Genomic DNA, 13,593 nt, shown 5'->3' with positions numbered 1-13,593 from the left:
CAATCTCGGCTCACTACAACCTCTGCTTCCCAGGTTCAAGCAATCTCCCGAGTAGCTGGGATTACAGGTGCCTGCCACCAGGCCCAGCTAATTTTTGTATTTTTAGAGAGACAGGGTTTCACCATGTTGGCCAGGATGGTCTTGAACTCCTGACCTTGTGACCCGCCCGCCTCAGCCTCCCAAAGTGCTAGGATTACAGGCGTGAGCCACTGTGCCTGGCCTATCATTTCTTAAAAATGAAATTATTATTTATTTCCTGTTGAAGCACTCTGCTTTTACAATTTATGCATATAATAACCACTAAATTGTATACTTTAAATGAGTGAATTTTATGGTATATAAATGGCGTAAAGCTCAATAAAGCTGTTAAAAAGGTTATTGCAGAGATGTGATGATTTTAGGTATTCATGACAGCGAGGATTATCTATTTTCACTGCAGTCCAAAGCTCTTACCAGTACCTTTGCATCAAAGAGAAAACATCTTTCCTGTGACACAGGCTCAGCCTTCCTAGGATTGTTCAGAAACCAGCACATCAGACACTGATGCACAGGACTTCAGATATCCATTGGCCATTCTTCCCTTCCTCTCCAACAAAGCATAGTCTTCGTTTTCCATTCCAAAAACTAAATCTACCAGGACTTCCCATATTCTCCAAAACTGCTGAAGCCAAAGCAACGCCTCACTGAATATCGTTTGTCATATCCTTTCTTCTGTTCTTTTAAATCCTCTTCATATAAAGAGGGTAGAATAATTTGAGATGTTAATTATTTTTCCTTGTAATTTTTTTGTCACCCCATTTCACAAAGTTGGCCCCTTGGTGAAACTCTGTTGTCACCAAAGATAACCTTGCCTTCCTGGCTTTTGATTTCTGGAAGCCTGAGGTCCTGGTGGGGATTATGCCCAGTGGGGAGGGCCTTTGTGGTTGGAGACGGACACACTGCAGAGCAGCAGTAGCTTCGGAAGTACAGGCATATCAGGCACAATGTCTCTCTAGTTGCTGTTTTCCAGGGAGACAGCCTCTAGACTTCTAATACCCCAATTTAATGGAATGTAAATATGTCTCAGTGTGTATTTTAGCAGCTGGTTTTAAAGGAATAATTTTTATTTACAACCCAAAAGCTCAATATTAAAAAAAAGTGACATGAAGGAAAAGTACTTATTTACATCCCAAGCACACATTAGCAAGATGTCAGAATCATATGTAGATGTTTTTAGATATACACACGTCAATAAAGGGGATATGCATGTTAGATGTGGCAAATAAATCAACTATTATTTAACAATCATACTTACTGTTCAAGGACTGGGAAATAATATTTTAAGTATTTTCATCCTAATGTATAGTATGTTTTAAACAGGCATTTTACTGTGTTTTAATTATCTCATAGGAAATTGATTAGGGATTTTGTGTTGATAAGAATAATCTTCCTTGGGTCAGGCGCGGTGGCTCACGCCTGTAATCCCAGCACTTTGGGAGGCCGAGACGGGTGGATCATGAGGTCAGGAGATTGAGACCATCCTGGCTAACACGGTGAAACCCCGTCTCTACTAAAAAAAATACAAAAAATTAGCCGGGCTTGGTGGCGGGCTCCTGTAGTCCCAGCTACTCGGGAGGCTGAGGCAGGAGAATGGTGTCAACCCAGGAGGCGGAGCTTGCAGTGAGCCAAGATCGCACCACTGCACTCCAGCCTGGGAGACAGTGCGAGACTCCGTCTCAAAAAAAAAAGAATAATCTTCCTTGAACTTATCTCGGAAAAGTTTTCTAAAAAGTAAAGAAAAAAAACATCTTCCACTTACCATTCAAAAAACCGTACTTCTAAACTCCTATATTACCTACTCTAGATTTTCCTAATTATGTATAGCAAATAAAGTATTACATATTATCACAGCACTCTTCCATCTTCTCTAATATCTTTTTATTCTGCTCTTTTTTTCTCTAGCACTTGAATATATCTTTTGAAATAAGGCTGACTACTGTGTTAAGAAGGGGATGCAATTATTTCTTGGGAGATGACATTTATATATTTTCCAATCTCTATACCAAAAAGAGGACAAAAATTGAGGATGTCAATTAAGATGTTTAGAAGAAAACAAATAATCAGAGACATGAACAAAGACTGATGTACAAGAATAGTAATTTCAGACTTACTAGGAAAAAATAGAAAAAGCTTGTGAATCAGGAAAATAGGTAAATAAAACCCAATTTAGCCATCTGTTAGGAGATCACATCCTTATAAATCGTATTTGGAGTCATATTTAATGACATAGGAAGACGGTCATGCCAAATAAACCATTAGATGCAGAGAACAGAGTACTGTATATACACAGTTTTCATCCTCATTTTGTAATGCACAAGTAAATTCACAGTGGATGCCTCCGGCTGTTGTTATTATGGGTAACATTTTCATCTTTAAACATTCAGACATTTTTGCCATTGCTGCATTGAGCTCCTACTTGCAATTACATGTAGGGGAAAAGTGATACAAATATTTAGGGAAACTTTTCTTCAAGTTAATTCTGCCAATATTATCAGAACTGAACTCCCCAAAGCAAAACTGTATAGTAAGAACCAATGTAGTTCTGTAGAAAAAATGACCAAAATCCCTTACTTTACAATTAGGGTTTAATATCCATTTGAACTCGGAATTCTAGAAGTAACACTCTCACAGAACAATATCTTTCTGTAACAGCTCAATTCTGGTGGTTGTGAAATACCAATTGTCAAGGTTAAAATAAAGACATACTTAACATAAAAATGTTATTTAATTATTCTAAAGTAGGGTTCCCATTAGCAACTACATATAATTTTAAAAAGTGAAACTGAAGAATATGGCTTGCTATGAGAGATTGAATCACTCATCAAAAAGCTCCCCAACAAAGGCAGGTTCAGGACCAGATGGATTCACTGGTGAATTCTACCAAATATTGAAAGAAGAATTAATGCCAATCCCTCTCAAGCTCTTTCAAAACACTGAAGATGAGAGAACACTTCTAATTTTGTTTTACGAGGCCAAAACCCCCAAAATTACAGGCTAAAATCCTTAATGAATATAGATTCAAAATTCTGAACAAAATACTAGCAAACTGAATCCATCAGCACAATAAAAGGATCATACATCATGACCAAGTGGGATTTATCCCTGGGATGCAAGGACAGCTTAACACATGAAAATCAATTAACATGATACACCACCGTAACAGAATAAAGAATAAAAATCACACGATCATTTCAAATGCAGAGAAAGCATGTGACAAAATTCAACACCTTTTCAAAATAAAAACACTCAACAAATTAGGAATAGAAGGAAATTACCTCAACATAATAAAGGCCACATATGGAAAGCTGACAGCTAACATCATACTCAATAGGGGAAAACTGAAAGCTTTTCCTCCAAAATCAGGAACAAGGCAAGGATGACCACTTCTATATTCAACATAGTACTGGTAGTTCTAGCCAGAGCAGTTAGGCAAAAAAAGAAATAAAAGGCATCCAATTGGAAAGAAAGTAATAAAAGTGTCCCTGTTTGCAGATGACATGATCTTACAGATAGAAAACTCCATAAAATTTTTTTCAATACACTAACAACAAAAAGACAATCCCATTGACAACAGCACCAAAAAGAATAAAATATCTAGGAGTAAATTTAATAAGGAGGTAAAAGATTTATATACAAAAACTATGAGACAGAAACAAATGGAAGAATAATATTCATGAATTGAAAGACTTACTGTTAACATGTGAATACTACCCAAAGCTATATACAGATCCAATAGAATCCCCAAGAAAATCCTAATGGTATTTTTTACAGAAGTAGAAGATAATCCTAAAATTCCTATGGAACCACAAAAGACAATGAATAGCCAATCAATCTTGAGAAAGAATAACAAAGCCAGAGACATCACACTTTCTGATCTTACAATATATTATAAAGTTACAATAACAAAAACAGCATGGTACTGGCAAACAACAGTGGAACAGAACAAAGAGTCCAGAAATGAACCCACACATATACAGTCAACTGATCTTTTTTTTTTCTTTCTTTCTTTCCATGGAATCTTGGTTCACCCAGGCTAGAGTGGAGTGGTGCAATCACAGCTCACTACAGCCTTGATCTCCTGGGCTCAAGTGATCCACTCTGAAGCTTTGTCACCAGAAAGTACATTTAATTATTTCAACCCATGAGAGTACTCTGTACAGCCCAGTGCTGTACTAGGGACACAACAACGAACAAGACAGACATGGGCCCTGTCATCACGAAGGTCACACAACAGAAGGGTCAGGATTAAACAAGGAAAATCAATATGGAATGGTGGAAGAATTCAAGACTGGAAGCAGGAGGACAATCAGTGCTGCTGCGACAGATGACAGCCTCGGCTGGGATAGTGGCTGCTGGGCTGAGAAGAGTAGAAGATTAAAAAGATCCAGAGGAAGTAAAATCAACAGGGGTTGGCCATGGGGTAAGAGTCAAAGATTATGTTAAGGTTTCTACATTGGGAAAACAAAATGCAATGGTTTGGGGAGAGACAGGATGAGTTCACTTGTGGAAATGTTGGGTTTGTCTTGCTTGTAGGATATGAGAAGGCTCTATCTAGCAGACAGCTGGACGTATGAGTCTGCATTTTTACAGATCTGCAATGTAGACTGTGAGCTGGAAGGTAGTCACAAACAAAAACCATGGAAGAGGGTATGGTTGCTTAGGGAGAACAGAACCCAGGATAGAAACTTTGAAGTCCAAGAGTCTGAAAAAGGCAGAAGAAGAGATCAGAGGAGAAAACTAGCAGAGTGGGGGTCACAAAACCAGATCCTTTCCTGTTAAGGTACCACTATAGACCGTTTTCCTAAAGGCAGTTTCTCTGGATTCTTTGGGCATTTTTAGTCTTACAAACTGAAAGACAGTCGTATAAATAAAAATGTTTACAGACATCTTATAATATGGCCTTCCTATAAATCAAAATCAATATGTGCTTGTAGTATACACTAAAAAATAAAAAATAATAACTGTAAAGGAAGTTTAGAAATAAGTTAAGTAATATCCGGTAATAACATGCTTTCATGACATAATATTATGGGTATCTTTAAACCCATAATAAACAAACATAAGGTAAAACTATATATCTATCATCTATATTTTTAAAATATAATACGTTATCTTTGTATATGCAATACAATTTATAAAGTATTTTTTTACCATAATCCTATTTAATTCTTACATAAAACTCATAATGTAGGTTAAGAGGAATTTTTATCCCCCTTCTGCCAATGAAGAAAATGATGCTCAGAGAGGTAAAGAGACTTTCCTAAAACCTCAGCCTAGAGACTGGCAGAGCTCTTTCAATTACGGCACGATGTCCTCATATAGTTCAATATTAGATAGGCGGAAGGATTTCCCACCCTATAAATTTCAAGTAAGTGTGAGGGGGTATGTATATGAGAGAGTGAGAGGGGGTATGTATACGAGAGAGTGAGAGGGAGAACAAGTGAGTGAGATACAGAGAAATGAACAAGGAATGAGAACTCTTTACTTTCATGGGGCTGGGTGTATAAAGATCCTTTTCCCAGGGGATGACTCTAGACTGAGTACAGGAAGCAGTGGACTCACCTAATCTGCTACGTCTAATCTCCTCTGGCGATACAGGCCGCAGCTTTCTTTCTGCTTTAATTTCTTCTAATATTCTTTCATGGAGGCTCCGTGGCCGTGGTGGAGTTGGTTTCAGTTTTCTGGCTGAGACCTTGAAAGTAAGAAAAATGGCTAAAGACTTCAGTAATTAAGTAATTTTTACTGAAGTCTAGTCATACAGTACAGTATTATAAATTACATTTCATTGACTGGAACACTGCTTGATAAAAGATTACTTTCAAGTCATTAAATATTAAGGTTCCTAAAGCAATAGGGAGATTACTGGATATCAGAGTGATTTGGTTATACATTCTCAAATTGTATTTTATTGCTTACAGAAGGCGTCTCACTCTGTTGCCCAGGCTGGAGTGCAGTGGTGCAATCTCAGCTCACTGCAGCCTCTGCCTCCCGGGTTCAAGCGATTCTCGTGCCTCAGCCTCCCGAGTAGCTGGGATTACAGGCGTGTGCCAACATGCCTGGCTAATTTTTGTATTTTTAGTAGAGATAGGGTTTCACCAAGTTGGTCAGGCTGGTCTCGATCTCCTGATCTCAAGGGATCCACCCTCCTCAGTCTCCCAAAGTGCTGGGATTACAGGCATGAGCCGCTGCACCTGGCTACACTTTGAATGTCTAAGCTCAAGGGGTCCTTCTGCCTGAGCCTCCCAAGTGGCTGGGATTCCAGGCGCATGCCACTGAGCCTGGCTTGCTCAACTAATTTTAAGCAGTTATAATTATGTTCCCTATATGCTAGCGTGATAGGTAATCAGTTGCAATGCAGGCTATTACTACTGTTGTTTTTTTTGTGTTTTTGTTTTGTTTTGTTTTTTGTTTTTGAGACAGGGTCTTGCTCTGTCACCCAGGCTGGAGTGCAGTGGCACGATCATGGCTCACTGTGGTCTTGACCTCCTATGCTGAAGTGATCCTTCTACCTCAGCCTCCTGAGTAGCTGGGACAACAAGTGTATGCCACTGCACACGGCTAATTTTTTTTTCTTTAATTTCTTTGTAGAGAGAGGGTCTCTCTATGTTGCCCAGGCTGGTTTTGAATTCCTGGGCCCAAGCAATCTTCCCATCCTGGCCTTCCAAAGTGTGGGGATTACAGGTGTGAGCCACCTCCCAAGTGCTGTGAACACCCCGCTCTACTGTTTTTAAAACTAACATTTTTTAGTAACCACCCATAACCTTCTTAGATTGTTATTATCTTCATTTTATAATTGAGGAAATAAAGGCTCTGGGAGGCTGATTAGCTCCCTCAGAGATACGTGGCTGCTAAATTGTGGAGCCAGTGTTCAAGTCCAGGTTCACATGGTCCATGCTCCTTCTGTTCTACCATGACCTACCATCCTACCATGACCACTCTGGCCTGGGAGACACAGTGAGACTGTGTCTCAGAAACAAAAATAATATAATTTACAGCTGGGCTTCATCTTCAGAGTAAAAAGCTCAGAGAAAAAACCTCGGCCGGGCACGGTGGCTCACGCCTGTAATCCCAGCACTTTGGGAGGCCGAGGTGGGCGGATCACTTAGAGGTCAGGAAATCGAGATCATCCTGGCTAACACGGTGAAACCCCGTCTCTACTAAAAAAAATATATATATATAAAAAAAATTAGCCGGGCATGGTGGCAGGCGCCTGTAGTCCCAGCTACTCTGTAGGCTGAGGCAGGAGAACAGTGTGAACCCGGGAGGTGGAGCTTGCAGTGAGCCGAGATCGCGCCACTGCACTCCAGCCTGGGCGACAGAGTGAGACTCCGTCTCAAAAAACAACAACAAAAAAAACCCATCTCTACTGAAAATACAAAAAAATTAGCCAGGCGTGGTGGCCGGTGCCTGTAGTCCCGGCTACTCGGGAGGCTGAGGCAGGAGAATGGCGTGAACCCAGGAGGCGGAGCTTGCAGTGAGCCGAGATTACATCACCGCACTCCAGCCTGGGCGACAAAGTGAGACTCTGTCTCAAAAAAAAAAAAAAAAACCTCCTAGGTAGCCCTCTTTGCCTTCTTTAAAAAAGATTTATAAAAAGGATCATTAATTATGCTCTAGTTGTATACAAACTGAGAAATACTATTCACTTTCTAGTTACTTTATGTACACTGTTTTGAGAGGCTTTGGTGAGCACTGGCTATTGAGCCGGGTAAAAAAGAAATAAGGAACAGAAGAAACACAAACCAATGTTCCAACAGATTAGAATATTCTGAGTCTATGGTTGCTAGAAAGAACTCTGTTAACAGAGGAACATGATAATTAACATAGAAATGGATGTACAGCAGGTGGATTTATTATAAAATATGTCAATATGACAATTTAATCAAGGAGGGGTAGGTTGCATCCTACAGTAAACTGGAAGGACAATCCATAACGGGACTATCCAGTAATATATTTAGCTGTTATCTAGGAGGTATATGACCAGATTTTGCACCATGACCCAGGTTGTTTTGAGTAAAAGTATCCTAAGACAGCCTTGTATTAAATAATTTTAAGATTTTTCAGTGACTTAAGAATATAATTTACAAGGCCAGCTGTGGTGGCTCATGTCTGTAATCCCAACACTTCAGGAGGCTGAAGTGTGAGGACTGCTTGAGGCCAGGAGTTTGAGACCAGTGTGGGCAACATGGCAAAACCCCATCTCCACAAAAAATTTAAAAAGTTAGCCTGGACATGGTGGTGCACACCTGTGGTCCCAGCTACTTGGGAGGCTGAGGTGGGAGGATCACTTGAGTCCCAGGGGTCACTCCAGCCTGGGTGACACAGTGAAACTCTGTCTCAAAAACAAAAAATATAATTTACAGCTGGGCTTCATCTTCAGAGTAAAAAGCTCAGAGGAAAAACCACCTAGGAAAGCTGAGTTCTAGAGATGACACCCTAGAGTAGAATAATTCATTATGATATCTCCAATCTAGAGAACTATGTCGAATTACATACTGGATTTAAAGGAGGTCTGGATCTGATGAAGTCGAGGATGATTTCATGAGCACTCTTCTTTAACCGAGGGGGAATATCACCATTCACCTAAAAGGAGACAAAAAGCAGAAGATTCATGTGAGTATAGAAGACTATCATGAATTTCTGGGTATAGGTGTTATCTCAAATATGCCATAAAATTAGTGAAGTGTAATTACCAAGGATACATTTCAAATCAATAAAGTGGGGAGTAAATGGCTGAGTGATTCAGAGGAAAGACTGTGAAATTGAGGAAAATCCAAGTTTACTTTAATTCTATCACTTTGTGAAATTTCAACAAAAAGTTTCTAAAATTATGAATGTAAATGGAATAAATAATACTTGAACTTATTAAGTATTTTATGATTAAAAAAACTTTTTACCTCTTATTTTCCTCCTTATAAAAAAACCTAGGTAGGCCGGGAGCAGTGGCTCACGCATGTAATCCCAGCACTTTGGGAGGCTGAGGCAGGCGGAACCCCCGAAGTAGGGAGTTAGAGACCAGCCTGGCCAACATGGTGAAACCCTGTCTCTACTAAAAATACAAAAATTAGGCTGGGTGTGGTGGCTCACGTCTGTAATCCCAGCACTTCGGGAGGCCGAGATGGGCTGATCACAAGGTCAGGAGATCGAGACCATCTTGGCTAACACGGTGAAACCCTGTCTCTACTAAAAATACAAAAAATTAGCCGAGCGTGGTGGCGGGCACCTGTAGTCCCAGCTACTCAGGAGGCTGAGGCAGGAGAATGGCATGAACCCAGGAGGCGGAGCTTGCCGTGAGCTGAGATCACATCACTGCACTCCAGTCTGGGTGACAAAGCGAGACTCCGTCTCAAAAAAAAGAAAAATAAATAAATAAAAATAAAAATAAAAATAAAAAAATACAAAAATTGGCCAGGCATGGTAGCAGGCACCTGTAATTCCAGCTACTTGGGAAGCTGAGGCAGGAGAATCGCTTGAACCTAGGAGGAGGAGGTTGCAGTGAGCCGAGATCACGCTATTGCACTCCAGCCTAGGCAACAGAGCAAGACTCCGTCGCAAAAACAACAACAACAACAAAACAAACAACAACAAAAAAACCCCACAAAAACCTAGGTAATAGAAAAAAACCAGGGATAAGATTCACATTTTGTAAATAAAACTAAAGCACAGAGCAGAGGATATCTGCCTCCATCTGTGGGGAAAAGCAAGAGAGATCAGATTGTTACTGTGTCTGTGTTGAAAGGAGCCGGGCACATTCCTCAGCCCCGGGCTCAAAACAAACAAGCCCAGTACAAACACATCCCATCCTCCCATCCCACCACATATCGCCATATATCTCTCAAACTTCCTGAGCCCAGTACAAACACCACCAGGAAAGTCTCCGATAAGGGGACAGCCGTGTTTTACTGAAAGAGCGGGAACCAAAAGAATTCCTTTGTTCCCCTGTAACTTTCAGGCTATAAAAAGCAAACACTCGCATTGTTCAGGGCCCTCTTGTATGCTGTGGAATGGAGGGACCAGGTTCGAACTTGTAGTAAAGATCCTTGCCGCTTGGCTTTGACTCTGGACTCTGGTGGTCTTCTTTGGGGAACTAACGGTCTGGGCATAACAGTGTAGAAAGAAGTAGACATAGGAGACTCCATTTTGTTATGTACTAAGAAAAATTCTTCTGCCTTGAGATTCTGTGACCTTACCCCCAATCCCGTGCTCTCTGAAACATGTGCTGTGTCAACTCAGAGTTAAATGGATTAAGGGCGGTGCAAGATGTGCTTTGTTAAACAGATGCTTGAAGGCAGCACGCTCGTTAAGAGTCATCACCACTCCCTAATCTCAAGTACCCAGGGACACAAACACTGTGGAAGGCCGCAGGGACCTCTGCCTAGGAAAGCCAGGTATTGTCCAAGGTTTCTCCCCAGGTGATAGTCTGAAATATGGCCTTGTGGGAAGGGAAAGACCTGACCGTCCCCCAGCCCGACACCCGTAAAGGGTCTGTGCTGAGGAGGATTAGTATAAGAGGAAGGCATGCCTCTTGCAGTTGAGACAAGAGGAAGGCATCTGTCTCCTGCCTGTCCCTGGGCAATGGAATGTCTCGGTATAAAACCCAATTGTACGTTCCATCTACTGAGATACGGAAAAAACCGCCTTAGGGCTGGAGGAGGGAACTGCAGGCAGCAACACTGCTTTGTAAAGCATTGAGATGTTTATGTGGATGCACATCTAAAAGCACAGCACTTGATTCTTTACCTTGTCTATGATGCAAAGACCTTTGTTCACATGTTTGTCTGCTGACCCTCTCCCCACAATTGTCTTGTGACCCTGACACATCCCCCTCTTCGAGAAACACCCAAAAATGATCGATAAATACTAAAGGAACTCAGAGGCTGGCGGGATCCTCCATATGCTGAACGCTGGTTCCCCGGGTCCCCTTATTTCTTTCTCTATACTTTGTGTCTTTTTCTTTCCTAAGTCTCTTGTTCCACCTTACGAGAAACACCCACAGGTGTGGAGGGGCAACTCCCCCCTACATCCATCCACAAAACTTTTAAGTAGAAGAGCTATTGTGGAGGACCAGTCTGTCTCTGATTCTACTCTAATGTCCTCTCTTTTTAAAGCAATGTGTTAAAAACAATTTTTTTTAGAAAAAATTTTTTTTAACCCAGAAAACCACAAGAAGCAACAACTTAAATTCCCATTCTGACCACTTAGAAGGCACAGTCATGACCAGTTTGTCCTGTTTGTTTCCTGGTCTTGTTTGACAAAATAGAACCTCAATGGCCACTCCTATGCCCTGTCCCTTCCCCAGACGTGACCACATATTGAGTTCAGAGTGTGTGGCAAGCCTGCTGGGGCCTACTCAACATCCACTCTCCTCTTCCTCCCTATGCTAGTCCTCCCTCTCCCCCAGTCCTGAATGAGGGCAGGACGGCCCAGAGCAAGCTTCAGGAATAACTGCTGCTGCTTGAGCCAAGCCAGGCATATGACTGCTAGTTTAAGGAGGGTGATTGAGAAGCAGAACCAGTGGCCTAACCTGGCACCACCCACTACTTGTGGATTTCATATTATGTAGATTAAAAAAAACCTTATTTCATAAAACAGTTTAATCAGACTTTTCTATTACTCACTAGTCTACTACTGAATAACATGTATCTTTCTGGCTAATTTTCACATGCTTTCTTTGTATCCTAAGAGCAGGAATGAGAATGGATTAACTGAGGCCAACGCTATACGTTCCATTCCCAAAACAAGCACATTAACTGTAGTCTCCTCAGTAGTCAGAAGCTGTATCCTGGGTCCCAATTACAGATGTGGGACAATGCTCCTGAGGGAGGCAGCAGGCCATTATGGACCTAAGTCAGTACGGGTGGAGGAAGCTCCCTTATCCAAATGCTTGGGACCAGAGTGTTTCAGATTTTTGAATATTTACATTATACTTATCAAAAAATCTGAAATGTTCCAATGAGAATGTCTTTTGAGTATCATACTGGCCCTCAAAAAGTTTGCTGGAGCACTTCAGATGTCCAGGTTTGTGACGCTAAACCTGTATAAGGATAAGTGGTTGTGTGAAAACCATTTTGCTGCTGGGTCAGTTAAATTATTTTCCTGTAAGTAAACAAGCTCTCTGAAGCAAAATGAGAAATGATTCCTGGATGAACACAAATAGTAGATGCTTAAATAAATAAGATCAGTTATAGAAATTTGGTATTATTTTTGAGCAACAATGCCTTAAACAAGCAAAAAACTTTTTTGTATTTTACTTAGTAGAGATGGGGTTTCACCATGTTGGCCAGGCTGGTCTTGAACTCCTGACCTCAGGTGATCCGTCCACCGCGGCCTCCTAAAGTGCTGGGATTTCAGGTGTGAGTCTGGGCGCCCGGCCCAACAAAAAACTTCTAACACATAAAATGATCTCCTCTGAAAAATTTAAAACGTCTACCCTGTACTCAATCTTGTTTCTGAAATAATTTTCTTTTTTTGCGACACGGGCTTGTTCTATGACCCAGGTTGGAGTGCAGTGGCGTGATCACAGCTCACTGCCGTCTTGACCTCCCAGGCTCAAGCGATCCCTCCACCTCAGCCTCCTGAGTAGCTGGGACTACACGTGTGAACCACCATCCCCAGCTAGTTTTTAATTTTTTGTAGAACTGGGGGTCTATGTTGCCTAGGCTGGTCTTGAATGTTCAGGCTCAAGCGATCCTAGCACTTGGCCTCCCAGTGTTGGGATTACAGGTGTAATCCCAACTGCACCCTGCCCATTCATTTATTTATTTATTTATTTTAATGGAGATGGGGTCTCACTAAGTTGCCCAGGCTACTCTCAAACTCCTGGGCTCAAGCAATCTTCCTGCCTTGGCCTCCCACAAAGGGTTGGATTGCAGGCATGAGCCACTGTGTCTGGCCTTTTATTTTTATCTTAAATAAAACAGAACCATTAATGATGACATAAGACCACAGCTAATAATCTACAAAACCAAGTTATAGTTTAGTGACTGATATTGGTCCCCTAATGAAATTTCAAGATGTGTGAGGTTAGGGCCAAACATCCTTCTTTGCATGTTGATACCTAGTTGTCCCAATATCAATTGGTGAAGAGACCTATTCTTTCTCTATTTAATGGTCTCGGCACCCTTGTTGTAAATGGATTGAACATAGGTGTATGAGTTTGTTTTTGTACTCTGAATTCTGTTTTTTATATCCTACACTGTTTTGACTACTAAAGCTTTGTTGTAAGTTGTAAAATGGGGATGTGTGAGTCCACCAACTTTTTCTTTTTCAAGATTATTTTGATTATTTGGGATTCCTTGAGATTCCGTAAGAATTTCAGAATCGATTTTTCCATTTCTGCCAAAAAAAAAAAGTCACTGGAATTCTGACAGAGAATAATGTTTGACCCTTACCTTGCACCATATATATAAATTAACTAAAAAAACTGATCAAAGACTTAAATATAAGAGCTAAAACTATTTATAAGTGTCTCAGGTGAGAACATAAGGGAAAATCTTCATGAACTGGATTTGGTAATGAATTCCTAGATATGACACCAAAATCACAAGCAACAGA

The 13,593-nt window shown here is 40.9% G+C and overlaps 1 protein-coding gene across 7 annotated transcripts in view; it reads right to left on the bottom strand.

The window, feature by feature from the left end:
- SPIRE1 (spire type actin nucleation factor 1) overlaps positions 1 to 13,593 on the bottom strand; it is a 215,264-nt gene that overhangs the window by 41,031 nt on the left and 160,640 nt on the right. For all 7 annotated transcript variants that reach the window (XM_034944069.3, XM_034944070.3, XM_034944067.3 and 4 more), the window contains 2 exons: positions 8,536 to 8,622; positions 5,602 to 5,731 (listed from right to left, as the gene is read on the bottom strand). In XM_034944069.3, coding sequence (XP_034799960.1) covers positions 5,602 to 5,731; positions 8,536 to 8,622 — 217 coding nt within the window. The remainder of the gene's footprint in view (positions 1 to 5,601; positions 5,732 to 8,535; positions 8,623 to 13,593) is intronic.

The sequence above is a fragment of the Pan paniscus genome, chromosome 17, assembly GCF_029289425.2.
Source record: "Pan paniscus chromosome 17, NHGRI_mPanPan1-v2.0_pri, whole genome shotgun sequence".
Classification (NCBI taxonomy): domain Eukaryota; kingdom Metazoa; phylum Chordata; class Mammalia; order Primates; family Hominidae; genus Pan; species Pan paniscus.
This window is presented reverse-complemented; position numbering and strand designations above follow the sequence as displayed.